This window comes from Eucalyptus grandis, chromosome 1 (assembly GCF_016545825.1).
Source record: "Eucalyptus grandis isolate ANBG69807.140 chromosome 1, ASM1654582v1, whole genome shotgun sequence".
In the NCBI taxonomy this organism is placed as follows: domain Eukaryota; kingdom Viridiplantae; phylum Streptophyta; class Magnoliopsida; order Myrtales; family Myrtaceae; genus Eucalyptus; species Eucalyptus grandis.
The window spans coordinates 41,242,489-41,260,412 of NC_052612.1; the positions used below are offsets into that span (position 1 = coordinate 41,242,489).

The 17,924-nt window shown below is 38.3% G+C and overlaps 1 protein-coding gene across 1 annotated transcript; it reads right to left on the reverse strand.

Annotated features, from left to right (window-relative positions):
• Positions 1–2,472: 2,472 nt before the first annotated feature.
• Positions 2,473–4,745, reverse strand: LOC104443385 (transcription factor MYB56). Its single transcript, XM_010056755.3, has 3 exons — positions 3,963–4,745; positions 3,360–3,803; positions 2,473–3,120 (listed from the first exon to the last, which is right to left on the reverse strand). Exons 1-3 carry the CDS (start codon positions 4,390–4,392, stop codon positions 2,918–2,920), a joined length of 1,077 nt encoding a protein of 358 aa, XP_010055057.2. The 5' UTR covers positions 4,393–4,745; the 3' UTR covers positions 2,473–2,917.
• Positions 4,746–17,924: the final 13,179 nt, after the last annotated feature.

Here is a 17,924-nt window from a genome sequence, read left to right on the forward strand (position 1 = left end):
AGCGAGATTTCTCGGTTACCAAAAAAAAAAAAAAAAAACAGCTAAAACATGGTAATTCCATTTCAAATTTCTAAATAATTAAATTAGAGTGTATAATACAATCTTATGCAAATTTCTATAATAGGATATAATATGTTGTATCCGAAAAGAATGACACGGATTCCGCCATAATTTTTATTTTTTAATGGAGCAAAACTAAATACACCATAATAAATACTAAAATGTATATTAATGATCTCATCACAAAATTATATTGAAGGGATAATTAAAAAGTGAAATGCGCATAACATTTGAGATGTGACGTGTCTATGTTATCATAAAAGCGAATAGAACTTTCTAATTTTAAGGGCGCAACTCTTTTTTTATCCTCAATTCATTATTTTATAGGCCATCCTATCGATGGACGGATGCGCAAATCGATAATCGTGTTTCATCTCTCACGTATTTCAATTTTATATGTTTTGATGATCGTTTTACTACTCAAGACTTGAATAGATTATACTACATTTACCATTTTCCGGACCTACTTCCGCAACTTTTTATGTCAATGTTATAAATGCACACAATGCTAAGCTCACTTAAAAATTAACTAAAAATTCATAATAAATGGAAATATATATTTGAGAGTAGGAGTAGGTAAAATCATGCCCACTTGCACATATACCATGCTCTCACTACTCTCTCTACTATACCACCAAAAAACTCCTCCTTTCATCAATCTTTATAAACAAGCACGCATTTTTGTGGAAAAGAAATGAGACTCTCATATGAAATGGTCTGCCAGTCAAAGAGATTATTGTACAACCAATCTTTAAAAGAGAGATTTATCTTCTAATAAAATAAATCTAGTTACTAACTATATACAATCACATTTAGCACATTCAATCTCCGCGTCTCAAGAAACATGATGTTGGCAGATCCAATTCCTACCCAACAAAACCGGATGAAATCCAGCTAAAGTTTTTTTTTTTTTTTGGTTACAAATCATCTTGTCCTTAACTGCATAACATATCTTTGACTAAGTAAAGTAAATGGACCATCTGAGATATATGACATTAAAGACCCTATGATCTTTACATAATCAGAATAATTCTTTTTCCCCTTCACCTATGTGCGAAAAAGTCGTTTCTTAAGCAACCGTCAATAGTGATTTTCAACTCATTGTGCCGATCGCCTTGAAGAAATACAAGGAAACTTACCTCATTCGTATGTTTAGGCCAGGTGTCCAAGTGATGGGCCTGTGGAGTATTGGGGCTTGGAAGCAAAGCGCTTTAGTCCAGTCGTCGTGTGCTGACCAGCTTCCCAATTCACTGTACCTCCTCCCAGGCCCAAAGTCGCACGGAACACGACCACTTACGAAATCCTCGAGAATTAAGTTGATATGAAACCTTCACATTAGGAAATCACTTTGGTGTTCGTGTGTTCTATTATTGCCCTTTCATTCCATGTCCCCGGTAGGGTTGTCGCGCGAACATACCTTATCTAGCAAATCTCATTTTCGATCAAGTAGAAATTTATCATGTTTTTCTCTTTCCAGTTCTTTCTTCGCTAACAGAATCGATTAGAATTAAGAGGACAAGCTGAGCTCGAGGAGGAACGGATCTAGTCTCCCCGTGGCCATCTAGACATGGGCTTCGATTCCCGCATTTAGAGCCTCGAGCAGATTCAGGAAGTTGATACCGATCAGCTTCGAGTTTGAGGCGTCATTCCCCGACCCAAACCTGCCTCGCCATCATCTCTCGAAAGCCGGGCGCCCCAAGAGCCGGCTTGTGTCTTCCGAAAGTGAAAAGGAATTCGGAGGCCTTTCAACAAAACTACGAGAAGAGGACACGTCGAATCCGAAACGACTGCCTCCTCCATTGCCAGGAAGGAAATCCCGGTCAAACGTGGGCCTGCCTCGGAGGGCCCTCTCGCTTTCGCTTCGGAAAGTGACACCACAGTTGTCGGTCTTCGGCCACAGGAACGATCGCGGACGAAGCTCGAGCACGATTCTCGGCACAGTTCGGGCGTAGACCCCAGTCCATCTGTTCATTCCGAAGTTGACCCGCAAACGTGGATCAGATGAAAATCCTTATGAGCACTGCTCAGTTGTTCGAGAAATTGTGGACCTCGTTTATACGTACATCCAAGTGCTCAGGAAGTCAAAAAGTAGCACGCTGCCCATTCAAAGGTTTATTGCACGAGGCCATTGGATCTTCGCACACGTGTGCATCAAGCCACCTACTGACAACGAAGTGTGCACACTTGGTGAAATTTCATCTGGTTTGCGTGCTCTGTGGATTACATGGATTGTGCACTTAATCGTAGATTCTTAGGTTAATGATGCTTTTTCACTTGAGGAGTTCATCATTACCTCGTGTGGCAGCTTGAGCTTCTGGAAGGAGAATGCTTCCCGACCGAGATGCATCAGTGAATGTTCATACCATTATGAATCAATGAAGAGAGAGAGAGAGAGAGAGAGAGAGAGAGTTCTTGCTAGTAAAGGCTTAAACTATATTGACTGCAAAGGTCTTGCGGTAATAGGGCCATGCCGTAGATCATCGGCGTGGGTTCATTCCTCGATTTGAAGGCTATCTCAAAGGCGAATTTGTGGCTTTTTTCCTTATGCCGTGACACACGTGCTGACAGAAAACGACAGTGGCTGGTAACTCAAAGTCTCGCTATTACAGTAAACTAGTAATTGATTTGAACTATCAATAATATAACTCGCACTCAAGTGCATTTTCCAGTTTCCTCTGTCTCTGTCTCTGTCTCTGTCTCTCTCTCTCTCTCTGTGCGCACCGAAGCACCACAGTCAGAACTAGGAACCAGCCTCAGGCTCAGGCAGCGTTAACTCCAAGAAAATCAATGAAGGGCAAGTCGATCTTGTCGTCTTCAGTCCCGCTCTCCTCGGTTTCGACAGATACTGGGGAGAGGCTCATGTGATTGTTCCCGCGATTGCCAATGCACATGAACTCGGCTGCTGAGGCGTCCGAGTTCGTGTCCGAGGCTCCACAGTGATCGGCTTCTTGGCCAACGGTGACCGTCCCTTGTGTCCTAGGACTGTTGTTGTTATGATCATCACTATCGGCGCCTGCTCGGTGTTGTTGCAGAACCTTGCGGGCCTTATAGCTGACAAGCCTGCAATGAGTAATTCAGGAAACGGAAAACGAAAACCAGGAAAGAAAAATAAGGCAGTGAAGATTCTAGGATATGGACTCGAACTAAATACACATAAAGCAAACAAATCAGGCGAAGAGGGCCCTCACGAGACATGGACTCACATCTCAACAGAGACAGCGTAGAACTAAAACGTGCTAGAAGTCAAATTATATGAGATTAACAAGTTCAGATTTTGAGGGGACGAGGATTGAACGTACCCATCCGGGACTCCGAGGGCCGAGCGAAGATAAGAGGCGGTGCTCTGGCTGAAGAAGGAGTGAGGGAGAGGTCGGTGCACGTCGACACGGCGGACTCGTTCAAGTTGCTCGAGACTGTCGTGGAGTCGCTGCACGCACGATTTATCTTCGCCGCCGACGCGATGTTATTGAGCCCTCTGGTCTGAAGGCGAGGGAGGAGCTTATGGTTCCTCCTCCGGCCGCGGGCGTTGTTGGACTGCTCTCTCTGCTTCCTCGCGACGATCACGTGCCAGTGGTTCTTTACGGCGTTGTCCGTCCGGCCGGGGAAGAGCCGAGCGATCATGGCCCATTTATTGCCACACAGCTTGTGTGCAGTCAAGAGCCTCTCTTCCTCTTCCTCGCTGAAGGGCTTCCTGTTGATCCTCGGGTCGAGCTGATTGAACCACCTTAGCCTGCAACTTTTCCCTGCAATATATCCCCACAATCAAGAAAACGATCATCAATTCTTTGAATAAGAGTAAAAAAATTCTTCTTTTGCTTTTGTGATTCAAATTTCATTTGACTTTGATTGAGGGACTTCTTTCGATGAAATGGCCTCTATCTTCTCCGTAGTTTGGGATGTACCTGATCTTCCTTGGAAGTTCTCTGCGATCAAGTTCCAATTTTGAGGGCCGTACTTGGCGACGAGCTCTTTGAGCTTGGCGTCTTCAGAAGGTCGCCAATGCCCTCTTGCACAGACCTTGGTTCTTCCGCTGTTCCTTCCAGGACCAGAGCCCTTAGTTGCTGCTCCTCCCTCCTCTTCTTGCTCTTGTTCTTCTGTTTCTGTCTCTTCCTCTGCCTCTGCCTCTGCCTCTTCCTCGCACACATTCAAATCCAAGCCCTTCTTCAAGACGAGCCCTTCTCTACCGTCGCCACAAGCCCTTTTGGCTGCCCTGCTCCTCAGTGACTCCAACTCGACTGCCAAACTCACCATCTGAGGAGGAGGCAACAGAAATTCGATGCCTTGCGAGGCAGTGAAGTGGTTAAAGGCAGTTTTTACGTGTTGTAGGCTCATCTTTTTTAGTGAAGAACCGCCTGCTAAAGAGGGGAAAAGCTGGGTTCTCTTTTTCTCCCCCTTCCTTTTCGGATAGCGGGGTTTTAATGAGTAGGATGCCGGTCCTTCAGAAGAGCCGGAAGGAGGACTGGTCGGACCCAGAAACCTACAAAAACTAAAGAGTTACATGAATCAGAAACGCGTTGCTTTCTCCCCTTTCTCTTTCTTTCCTCGGCCGTACGGTATGGTTGGAGAGAGAGAGGGGGGGTCTCTCAAGTGTACTGGAACGACCAGGAACAGTGCTGACGACAGGGGACAGAGATGGGTCCTCCTGCGATTTTCCTGCCCTCCTCCTAGTCCTGGATGACCCAAAACAGGAGAGAGAACAACTTTCCTTTCACTTTTTCGCACTTTATGTGATATATGAACAGAAGCGAGGTCAGGTCAGGTCGGAAGCCCTGTGTTTTCTTGAGATTGATCTGCCTCTAATATCGCTCTCTCTCTCTCTCTCTCTCTCTCTCTCTCTGTGCGTAAGAAAAAACGAGAAAGGGGGGCAAGCAAGAGAAGAGATCGAAGTGTGTGCATGCAAGAATCAAGAACCGCTCGTGTGGGCGGTGTTGGGGAATGGAGCTTTGCCTTCGCCATGTAAATATAGGTGGTGGGTTTGTTGGAGCTATGTTGCTCTCCTTTGTCTGGTTCTGTCCCTTATTCGTGTCCTCGGGCTTCGGGCGATCACAAGACTTCTTTCTTTTCTGTTTCCTGCCAACTCCACCTTTTGTTGTCTTCCTTTTTCCCCTGGAACTCAAATTGTGAATGCATAGGACTTTGCTTTTGGTTTCATTGGATCATACAACTTGGGGAAAATGATATAATCGGTTCCTAAACTGTGACCCGATATGTAATGTGACTCATAAATTTTAATTCGATGCATAATATCATCCTTAAATTTTTTTTTAATTCAATATAACCTTTAAATTTTTTACATATATTCAATTTAATTTCTAAATTATATGAAAGTGTTCAATATTAGATTAAACATAAACTGAAACTTTATGGATCATATTAAACAAATTTAAAATTCAAGAACTGTTTTATATATTATGACAAAGTTTATGGATCATTTGTGTTATTATCTCTAAAACTTACTATTTGAAATTTTATATACATGGCTTTTTTTTTGTTCCCTCAAAGAGAATGAAATTAAACATTAAATACAGTTTTTTTTTTTTTTTTTTGTGAATACAACCAATTAAACATAATAATAACCAAAATAAGGAAATAAATTGGATATCCACACTTAAGTCACTCAAACATTCTTAATATTACTCGATTTTCGATTGAAGTCAATAACCAACACAACATTTAACCTTGAAAGTTTATCGCACAATAATCTCTTAGTCTCATAAAGGAGTACAAAAACCTCACCACAAGATTTGAACATTTGTCCCTAGAATGCAATTCACAGGGAAAACATTATTGTTAGCCATTGTTGAATCGATCCACAAAAAGGAATTAAATTATTTCAACAGTTTTTCATTGTTATAAAGTTTAGCGATCTAATTATAAACTTGCTCATCATACTTGATGCTTCGACTTGGGGAGCTTTATCCTGTAACTATGTTGGCAAGTACATTGCAATGCGATCATCATCGGAACAAGTTCTATCTCATGCTTAGCCGACCTATTTTACTTCTCGCATAGTACAATAAGAATTTAGCCTCAGACTTTTGGTTTTAGGGGAACAGAAAATAAACCAGTCAGGGGAGCATAAACAATATTGCAACAGTGCGTATATTATGTCCATGTCCCAGATAATTGTATACTTCCTTGTTCGATTTAGAAGACCAAGATCCCATCGTCTTGTCGTCTTACTTTTCATGTTCAAATGCTAAAAAAGTCAGACAGACTGGCAAGGGTGGACTAAGCTAAGCATGTGTTCAACGGCGGACATAAGGCGAAGACGCAGAGATTTTCGCAACTGGGAAGATAATTCCTAGTTGTTGTTCGAGAGTTCGTTAGATAACTAAGGCGAAGGAATCGACGAAGGAGACCGTTATTCCGAGGATGGGACTAGGGACAGGGCTTAGGTAGCATAACATCTGGCGGGTGTGAAGATTACAAGGTTAACAAGAATGGAAGGAAACAAGAGGGTTGTGGAGAGCAAGAAGAATCTCTAAGTTGATGAAGGCATAGACCTTTCTAAAGACAGCGCCACATCACCCCCTCAAGAATTCCTTCTAGAAGAACAACTGGATAATTGTTTCATTGGAGCAAGTTGCGTCAAGTCAACCCTAGGTCTTGGAGGGTGTAAGCTCACACACATGAATTGAAGACAACCAAGAAAATTGCAACAACGATTGGAAATTCCTCAGGTGTTGCTTACACCACCAACGTTATATGACAAGTCAATTGCATAATATCTTTCGGATTACACCATTCAATATGCTATAATATCTTTCAGGTTATACCTAACATTGAAACTACAAGGCCCTTACTTAGGCTAGCCTGCAAAGGCAAGAGAGCACGTTTGCTACCTAGTGCATGATCAAATTTTAATGGTTTGTGCGTACTTTCCGATTAAAATTATGGGATTCTTCTTTCATCAAGTATTGTTATGTGGCATAGCCAGAGATGATTAAACTTCGAGTATTATTAAGTTAATATTCGAAAGCAATTTTACTTACCATTTTGCTCAGCATCTATCCTTATATTATCAATTGATTTGTGTTTGGGGTTTAGTGATTCTTAATTAGTTATATTGTTTTCGCTATTAACTAGAGACAACTACTAATGCGTGCGCATGGAATGTGAGAATATATAAACTCATGAAGTTTACGTGGTCTAGTGAAACAAGACCCCAGTTAATTTTGACTTCTCTTCCCGTTCAAACCCCAACAAAAATCAGACAGATTAGTTAGGACTGTCCTTGAAGCGTCTGATAAAACGATGAACACAAAGCAAGAGACAGGGATTTGCGACTAAAGAAGACATTAGAATTTATCGTTGTTGTTTGAGTTCGTTATATAACTAAGACGAAGAGGATCAACAAGGAACAAGAGGCTTAGTTAGCACTAACATATCGAGCTGGCGGTGAGTATTACAAGATCATGAGTTTGAACGAAACTGACGTGATCTGTAGATGGAGTGTAATAACAAGTTAGTTCAGTTGTTCTATGCTTAGAACAAGGATAAGGAACAGGACAAAGTCAGCCAAGTGCCCCAAATGTTATTCCTTCTGCAGTAATTAACAACTAACTGATTAATTATCAACCGAAACAGATAAGGAACAAGAATAGGTTGGGTCTGTTATGTTGTGGAGTTAATGAAAATTAAAGAGGTATGAGATGTTTAGTGAAATTAGAAACCTAGCCTAGCCAAAAAAATAATTAGGGGGAAAAACACAAAGAAAAGTTAGAACCTCGAATTGCAACATATGCACCGTCCCTTCTAAACGAATCGTAGTAATTCTGTAGAAAAGTTGGCAATTTCAAGACGAAATAGCTGACTACAAATTGTTAGTAGCTGAAAAACATAAGGTGTGAACCAAAACTAGTTGGTATCTTAATGGGAGAAACATTGATAGCTCAAACAAATAAAGATTGGTAAGTTCAATAAAGTTGGATAAATTCTAGTTGTCCATAACAAACAAACAATATTAAAGTTGATAAACGATATGAAAAATTGATATGGTGACAGCAAATATATAAACGTTAGTAAGTAATTAAAATGAAAGTTAGTAATCTAAAACAATTTAGTAATTTAATCAGAAAAATTTAGTTGATCACTCAAATAAAGATCGCCTGATTGGGGATTTTAATTTATAAAACGTATTTTCACATTTGTCGATTTTTTTCACAAATATACTAGCACGGAAATTTATTTTATTTTATTTTTGAAATTGGAATCAATATGATCTACCTAAAAAAAGGGGTCACATATATGAAACAATTGAAAATTGTTAAAAAAATTCAAAAAAATTAAAAATATAAAAAGTTATCCACATTAACGTCAACTATGTTACCTAGAGTGGCTGACATCTGCGTTAAGGATTTACGATCAAAATCGGTCAAAAATATTAAAATAAATTTAAGACTTTCTATGACAATTTTCCCTGAAAAGATTGATCACTTAAAACTACGTGGCACAAAATTTGGTTGGAAGCTATCCATATGAGAGGTCCAGCTTGATATTTTTTTTGGTTAAGAGGTCCAGCTTGATATTTTCGTCCGCAAGATCGAACATAAAAATTGAACCGATTTTTTATTTTTTAATGTATGGCCCATTAAAGTTTGATGCCCGGAAAGAATCGCGTTGGCATGCATGGTGGAGAAAAGTTTGATAAGTAGTCTCCATCCGACATGGAAGCTCGGCAGTTGAAATTCAATTTGAACTTGAATTTGGTGCACGTCAACTCCGAAAGAAACGGGACATGGAAGGATTTGGTGGGCTTGCTACGTTAACCAGACGTAAGTGACTGAACATCTTGATCTCTTTGCACATTTTTCACGATAGAAGGAAAAATCGCTTAAGGTACAATGGAACCGTTGTCTCGATTCATGTCTAAGATGAAATGCATCACGAAAATAAATTTCACAATTACATTAAAATTTCAAATTCTGTATCACATGCATTGCTTCTTTCTAACTTTGTCATGTTCTATCTCGAGATTTTGTACACAAAATTTGAAATTTCGTCCTCGAGAAGAAACTCGTAGATCTTAGATTTAATTCTCACGAGATGTAATTTCTTAATTCATCAGAAACCTTCTACTATTGTCACATATAAGTAATTTCTTGACTTAGTGTGCAGAAACTAACTCAGAATGTGACTACAAGAAACAAAAGAAAGGAAAAAATTACGGGCGAGGAAATGAAATCACAAGCAAATGAAGGCTCCCATTAGCTTTGAAGAAAGGAAATCATGATGGTTACTAAAATCGTCTTAAGTAGTAGATTGCCAGGTAATCCGAGATCATGCAAAAGCGATGGATCTTTGTCCTCTGCTTGGAAGTCGCTAATTGCATATGGGAATATATATTGAGAATATGTTTGGAGTTTGAGCTTAAAAATAGATCGTTTTTCTAATCCTCCCTAATTATTAAAGATTTATTGAATATACGTTTCCTATTTGGATTCAACCCTTGTCTATGTGTCGTTGCTTTGAAGAAGATCAAAGAAGAGCTTCCATTTGTGAATTACGTCCCAAGTGTTTGAAGTCAGTTAAATTTTGCGAATAAGATTTGTTGATTCTTTTGTGAGATTGAGAGATCATTTTGTGAGAAATTGTTGGGCTAAATATTGTGTAAATTATTACATATAATTAGGGGCCGTAAAATATTGAGTGTATTTGAGTAATTCGAATGTGATCGTAATCTCTATTCTATCGCTTAATTTATAGTGAATTTGTTTGCTGCTCACCCCATGATTATAGGCTACCAAGACTGAATCATATATATCCGGTATCCGATCTATTTTCTTGTTCTGTCTTTTTTTTATTTGATCACTTACTTCCACAACAATATAACTTAGTTATACAGCCCTTAAGTATATACTTCTCTTGTAAACCTCATGCAAGTGTTCAATTGATAGGTTTTATATTCTTATGCTCATCAGCGAAGTCAAGTTCCGATGGCCTCGACATTCGAGTCAATCCCGACCCTAAAGTCGACACAAGTTCGATTAAAATAATAGAGCATTGGACTAAGGTAACAAAGAGAATCTGTCAAAAATATGGACTTCGATGACTTGCTAGTGACCCCATTCTTGGTTTCCATTAGCTTATTCAAATACCAAAGTCCGTTAAAGTAATTTTTGTTCTTCTCGGTTTAAGTTAACGACCAAGATGTCGGGTTCTTGGTTCTTGTCCTCATCAATTCCCTAACGAATAATATGTCATTAGCAACAAAAATTCCAAGGCCAACCTTTTGAATAAATTATTTTAATCGACCCAACATGACAATTATATTCAAGCTTAGGTCGGGAAATCTTGACGAGAACATGGATCGTTTTCCCATAAGCCAAACGTGGGGACTCTAAGCACGAGAGGGTCAGCGTAAATCTCTAAAACAAAACCCTAGTTAACTAAGTACTGCTTTGTACCGCTGCACACACACCTAGGATGACAGCTAGAACTACTCTTGTCATATTGCTAAATAAATTCATGCGTTTTCTTTTAATTATATCGTCGACTGATTATTCCCCAATATAAATATTTCATGCTATACACCATGACTTTGAAAATTAACTAAAGGGAGAGTACGAAAATACAAATCGTTAGTTATAAAATCCGTTGTGAATGCGCAGTAGAAATCCAATATCTTTATTTTTAGAAGTCATAATGAGATAGCCCAAATTCTACCACATCAAAAATACCTAGTTGCATCCAACTTTACTCAAAAACTTAATCCAGTGAATTATAAGCCAACTAAGATATATCAATTGTTTTAAACCACATCAACTTTTCGATTGTGGAGCTTTTTAAACACAACTTATATATACATCTCAACAATTTCCTTCTCCCGTGTGAAATTAGTGTTAGGCCTACTCCCTGCTTAATTAAGGTGGCATTATGCATTAACATATCTCAACAAAGGTTGTCATCTAGGCCACGTTACCATACTACAATCCTCATCTTCACTCTTGGTCTCTTTTGCAAACTGTACCAAACTGCATTGATCACAAGATTCTTTCCAAGAGATACTGAGCAAACACCAATACAATTGAGAGTGGGCTACTAATCAATCATCGACTCCAATAGCATTTGTTGAGATGTACGCAGTAGAAATTGGATACCATTTGTTGAATATTTAAAAAGTGGTATTTTGCTAAATCACTCAAAAACAAACACATAATAAAGCGTTAAGAATCGGGACGTGGTGGTCATAATCACTAAGTTTTCCCGATCTTTCTATCCATTGTTGTAATTGTTAATACTCATTGTTAACATAAGCATGTAATTTACAATAATAAGAGTTTCTCCGATAATCTTTCACTTCACCTCACCCCAATTAAAAGTTCTTATCAAATAATCCCAAACCACTCCATCACTCGCCGCCATCCTACGAGGCCACCTCGGGCTCAAGCGTCCATGGCCACTGCTCTCGGTACTTTGAAAGTTATTTTATAACTTGTCCGAATGGAAAATACAACTTTCCAACGTATGCTTCAAAAGTTCCGGAAAAGCACTTTTTACAATGAATAATTAGCTTGAAAAGACATGGTTTTTCCCATGTGCGCAGGAGGAATATTGTGCAACCTGGAAAATGCCCCTTTCCATGAGAAGGGTAACCTAGAAAATGCCCCTCTAGTCTCTCTTATCGATTATGCAAAATGCTTTGTTTAACGACCATAGTGTCGAGTATATCTTGGTTTGTGTTTCGCATCATCTCTCTAATTAATTTCATGTCCTGATACATTCCAATGACGACCCTCCCACTCCTAGGCCGCAGATCTTGACGAGAAACTTTCACGTTTTCCCAGAAGCCAAGAGGGAAACCAAGCTGTCCTGACACGAGGTCAGCGTAGATACCTAAACTAAATTCAAACTGAGCCAAAAAGAGACAATTTCCGCAGAGCACCCCCGCAAGATTCGAGGGTGACTGACACAACACACGTGTCACTGTCCTAGCTGCGAAAAATTTATTGACTCGAATGCCTTGTTTGACACGGGCCTCGCCAGCTAATGATTCCTCGGTGGACACCGCCCGTCGCTATCGCGTCGGTTATTTGAAGCATTAGCTGTAGCTTTTGTATAACGTTGTTTGGTGTCGTTAGAAATGGAGTCGGAAAATCGTTCGACACGAAAAAGGATGTTTATTTTCTTAGGACACGGCGTGCGCTAAGTATTGGATAAGAATAACGCGATAAAATATAAATGCAGGGATCTCTAAGGCATGTCGTTGTGGAGTTCTAAAATGTATGATCTACTGTAAAATTTATTCCCAGCGCAAGTAGCACACTATGTTTGGTCTAATCACACTATGTTTGGTGTAATTTGATACTTTCTTTCCTTGAATATATATAGAGAGAGGCTTGTGCAATATACCTACGTATTTTGGTATATAAATCTTGAGTAGTCTATATTGGTGTGCGTAATTTCTCAGTATGTAATCTTTCATACTAAATTCATGGAAACAAGTCTATCTCATACTCGAGGTAACCTAATCTATTTATCTCATAAAACCCATGATAATTTAGTGCCATATTTCGGCTTTAGGAAAAAAATAATTAATATTGCAATTGTACGTATATCGTGTCATGTGTTCGAAATACTTGTACACTTCCTTGTTCCATCTAGAAGGCCAAGATCCCATCGTTTTGTTGTCTTATTGTTCATGTTCAAACGCTAACGAAATTGGACACAACTATAAGGGTGGACTAAGCTAAGCGTGTAATTAACGGTGGACGCAAGGCAAAGAGACGAAGATTCGCAGCTAGAAAGATATTAAATATCCTTTGCTCGAGAATTTGTTAAGTAACTAAGGCAAAGGAATCAATGAGGGATACCGCTATTCCAACGATGGAACTAAGGACAGGGCTTAGTAGCATGATATCTGGCAGTGGAAGATTACTAGGTGAACAAGATTGGGAGGAAACAAGAGGTTTAAGAGGAGATCATGGAGAGCAAGATCTTCTCATTTAATGAAGGAGCAGAGTTGTCAAGTGACTGAATCACCCCTCAAAAATGTCATTTGAGAAAAGACTAGAAAATATAGTAGGCGTAAATTACACCACTGACGTTATGTAATAAATTAATTACGTAACTTGTTGTCTAGTCTACTATAATATCTTCCAGGTTGTGCCTGACCTAACATTATAACTACAAAGGCCCTTATTTAGGCCAACCAGTGCGATCAAACAAGCACGCGGGCTACCTAGCGCATGATCAGATTTAGTGGGTTCCGTATATTTGCCAATTAAGATTTTGACATTCTTCTTAGGGCGAGTTGCATTAGCAAGTTGGAAATTGCTCAAGCTGTCAATGTTATATAACAAGTCAATTGCAATACTTGTGAAGTATAAATGTCGCCTGATAAACGAGTTAATTGCTTAACTTCCTGCCCGACTTGCCAAAACTATAAGACCCTTAATTAGCCAAGCCTGCACGGCACAAGGGAGCAAGTGGGCCACCGAGCGCATAATCAGATTTAGTGATTTCCATGTGACTTGCATATTGAAATTGCGAGATTCATCATTCCGTCAAATATTACCATAAGCGAACGCAAAAGATTATCAAAAACTTCCAATATTATTGAATTAATTTATAAAATGCAATTAATTACCCATTTGCTGAATGTTCATCCTTATTTTATCGATTGATTTGTGTGTTGTGTTTAGCGACATATAATTAATCGTTTCATTTTCACTAACAACTAGAAACAAGTACATGTTTGTGCACATGAAACGTTAAAACTACCCTAAGCTAAGCTCATGAAGGTCATGTGGTCCAGCAAACCAAGACCCCAATTGGCTTCCTTCTCCTTCATGTTCAAAAGCCAACAACAATCGGACGGAAGACTTAGGGCTGTCTTTGAAGCATCTGATAAAGCGACGAACACAAAGCAAGAGACAGTGGTTTGCGACAGAAGAAGGCATGATAATTTCTTGTTCGAGTTCGTTATACAACTAAGGCGAAGAGAATCAACAAAGGGACAAGAGGCTTAGTTAGCATTAACGCATCGATCTGGCAGTGACTGTGACAAGATCATGATGAGTTCGGTCGGACGAATCTAGTATGATTTGTAGAGGGAGCGTAATAACAAGAAGCTAATTCGGTTGCTCTATGCTTAGAACAAGAACATGGAACAGGACAAAGTCAGCGAAGTGCCCCAAATGTTTTTCCTTCCATAACTACCAATTGATTAGATAGATTAGTTTCATGAAATTAGACTTATTAGGTATGGTCTCTTTCTCATCTACTCAAACAGTTGAGAAGGAGAACCGGTTGGGTCTCGTGTTGTGGAGTTGATGAAATATAAAGAGGTATGAGACGGTCAATGAACTTGAAAAGCTGGCCTAGTCAAAAAAGAATTAGGGGGGAAAGACGAGGATTGTTACTTAAAAAGTTATAAATATAATTGTATGGATACCAATTTAATTTTAAGTCATTTAATTTTGTTAATTGAGTCATAAACATTTTGATAATTTACCAATATGGTCATTCCAACCAATTTGAATAGGAAATTGATGACGTTGACCCAGCCATCCTATTTGGGTGGCGTTGACATAGATTATTTTTCCATTGTTTTTAAAATTTCTAATTTTTTTAATTTTTTTTTTAGTTTTCTTTTGAATTGGTAAACCTTGGTAGAGAAAAAAAATAAAAAATAAAACATAAAATAAAATTTTTAAAATATTTTTTTATAAAAAGCAAAATATGTGCACATCAGAGTAGGCCATGCCAAGTAGAATAGCGGTCCAATTCATCAATTTTCTGGCAAAGATTAGCCGAAATAAATATATTGTCAAATTGTCAAAAGACTTCGGATTTAATTAACAAATTTTAAAGGTTTATGATTGAATTGATATCCATATGATATTCTTAGAACTTTTTTGGTAATTTTTTCAGGAAAAAAGAAAGAAAGAAAGAAAGAAAAATTAGAATCTCAAACTACAATATATGCATTGTCCCTTCTAAATGGCTCGTGGCAACTCGGTAGAAAAGTTGGCAAATTCAAAACGAGAAAGCCAACTAGATGTTGTTAGCAACTCAAATGCAAGTTATAAATCAAAACTAGCTGGTATTCTGATGGGAGAAAGTAGGTCAAACAAATACGGGTTGGTAAGTACACATAAGGGTGGATAAATTCGAATCACATGTAAGAAATGGCCAATATAAAAGTCGATAAAATGATATTAAAGATTGATAGATCAAGACAAAGTCTTATAAAACTATGAAGTAGTTCATTTGAGAGTCAATAATTTTAAGATATTTGGTAATTTAATAAACAAAGTTGAAAAATCACTAAAATAAAAGAAGATCGATTAGTCCACATAAGAGTCGGTAAACTTTTAAAATTTATTAACTTTTCTTCAGAAATCTACCCACACGAATTCTTTTTTTCCCTTTTTTAAACGGAACAATAAAATCTTTTTTAAAAGAAAGGTCACAAAGATGATGGATGCTATCTATATCAGGTTCAGCTAAATATTTAATGATGTAGAACAAACCCCCCCCCCCCCAAAAAAAAAAAAAATTTCAACGGTAAGGTTGAACGTAAAAATTAGAACTGAATTTTTTTTTATAATTATTTGTCTGGATGGTAGGTCCATTATATTTATTGCCCGGAGACAATCACGTTGGCATGCCCGGCAGAAAAGGTTCGATAAGCAGTCTCTATCCGCCATGAAAAGCCTAGGCAGTTTTAATTCAATTTGAATTTGGTGCCTGTCAACTTTGAAAGACACGGGACGTGGGTGGATTTAGTGGGCTTGGTACGTCACTCAGACCAAAGTGACTAATCTTGGTCTCTTTGCACATTTTTCACGACCGAAAGTTGCTCAGTGTACCAAGGGACCCATCGTCTCCATTCAAGTCCCAAGTGAAATGTACCACGAGCATGAGTTTTCGCAAGCGCATTAAATCTTGAACCATGTGCCACATGCAAAAAGTCTTTAAGCCTATTACGATTTTGTTAATTCAATTTCAAACCCTTTAAATTTTGTTAATTGATTCTTAAACTTTTTACATTTTGCCAATTGAATTAATCTAAAATTTTGACTGAAAATCGTTAACGCGAATACTAATTATCTTACGTGGTACAACCGACCTTGATGTAGATAAATTTTTAATAATATTTTAAAATTTATTTTATTTTATATTACTTTTTATTTCTCTTTTTTTTTGTCTTTTTGTTTCTATTTATTTATTTTTTATTATTTTCTTTCTCTAGCTGGTCCATGAGGCTCAGCGACCAGCCAAAGGCGTGACCTTATTAGTCTCTAGCAAGCCAATGGTGATGGCAAGCTTTGTCTACCCTTGGCAAGATTGTAGCGAGGCTGCCCATTGCCACACTGGTAAGGTGGGTGGCAAGGCCAACCTCACCCAACAATGATGAGGTCAAGCCTCGCTAGGGGTGGGCGAGGTAGATCCCATTGGTTGTCGACCATTAGTAAGGCCCATCAAACCAGTTAGCGAAAGAAGGAAAGAAAGAAAAGAAAATGAAAGAATAAATAAATAAAAATTCAAAAATTATTCATGTTAGTACGGCCGTGTTATATAAGACGGTTAGCATTCAAGTCATCAATTTTTAGTTAAAATTGGCTAGATAAACTTAATTAGTAAAACGTAAAAAAATGTTTAAAAATCGATTGGCAAAATTAAAAAGCGTAAGATTAAATTGACAAATGCATAATAAATTTAAGATTTTTGAGACAATTTTCCAGCACCGCATGCATCCCTTCGTTCTAACTTTGTCGTGAGTCATGGATATTTGAAATTTCCTCTTCAAGAAGAAACGCATACATCCTAGATTCGATTCTCACTCGACGCATCTTTACAAATCTGCTAGTATCTCCGTGGATGTTGTAATTTATCTTTAATCACGACTCTCTGAAAAATTTGTCTTATTTGGTAGATTGTCAAGCAATCCAAAATCATGAAAATTGCGACGAATCTTTGCCCTCTCCTTGGAAGTCGTTAAGTGCCCCGAAGCCTCGTCGAAGCGTGTTCGATGAACTTAGTGCAGTTCTTGTGCTCCTAGGCGAAGCCGAGTCCCGATGGCCTCGATGTCCGAGTCAATCCCGACTGCAAACGCGACATAAGTTCGAACGAAATAATCGAGGACGATACTAATATAAACAGAGGACTTCGATGACTTGCTAGCAACCCCAGTCTTGGTTTCCATTGGTTTATTCAAGCACCTAAAGTACGTTAAAGTAATGTTTGTTCTTCTCGGTTTAAGCTAACGACCGAGATGTCGGGTTCTCGGTTCTTGTCCTCATCAATTCCCTAACTAATAGTATGTCATGGCAACAAAAATTCCAAGGCCAACCCTTTGAAAATATTACTTTAATCGACCTAACATGACAATAATATTCAAGTTTATGCCAGAAAATCTTGACGAGAGCATGGATCGTTTTCCCATAAGCTAAACATGGGGACTCTAAGCACGAGAAGTCAGCGTAAATCTCTAAAGCAAAGTACTAGTTAACTAAGTAATGCTCTATACCGTAGCATAAACGTCTAGGGTGACAACTATGACTACCCTTGTCATTGTCCTGAATAAAAATATCATTTAATTTTTTATTATATTGTCGAGATTAATCCTCAATTTAAATTATTATATGCTATGCTAAGACTTTGAGAACTTATTAAAGACGGTATGTCATTGCGCAAGTCATTGTCATAGTAGTTATAAAGGGGTCACTAAGCTCACAACTAAGCTATTGTTGTTAATAATGATAAATAACAAAAGAAATTAGAGAAATAACAAACATAGAGGGCAAAGAACATAGTGAATGCTGATAAATATCCGAGCAAGCAAGATAAGTTTTATCCGCATATGATCTTTGTTAAGAAATTACTTGTGGTATAAGCATGTCACCAAGGAGAAA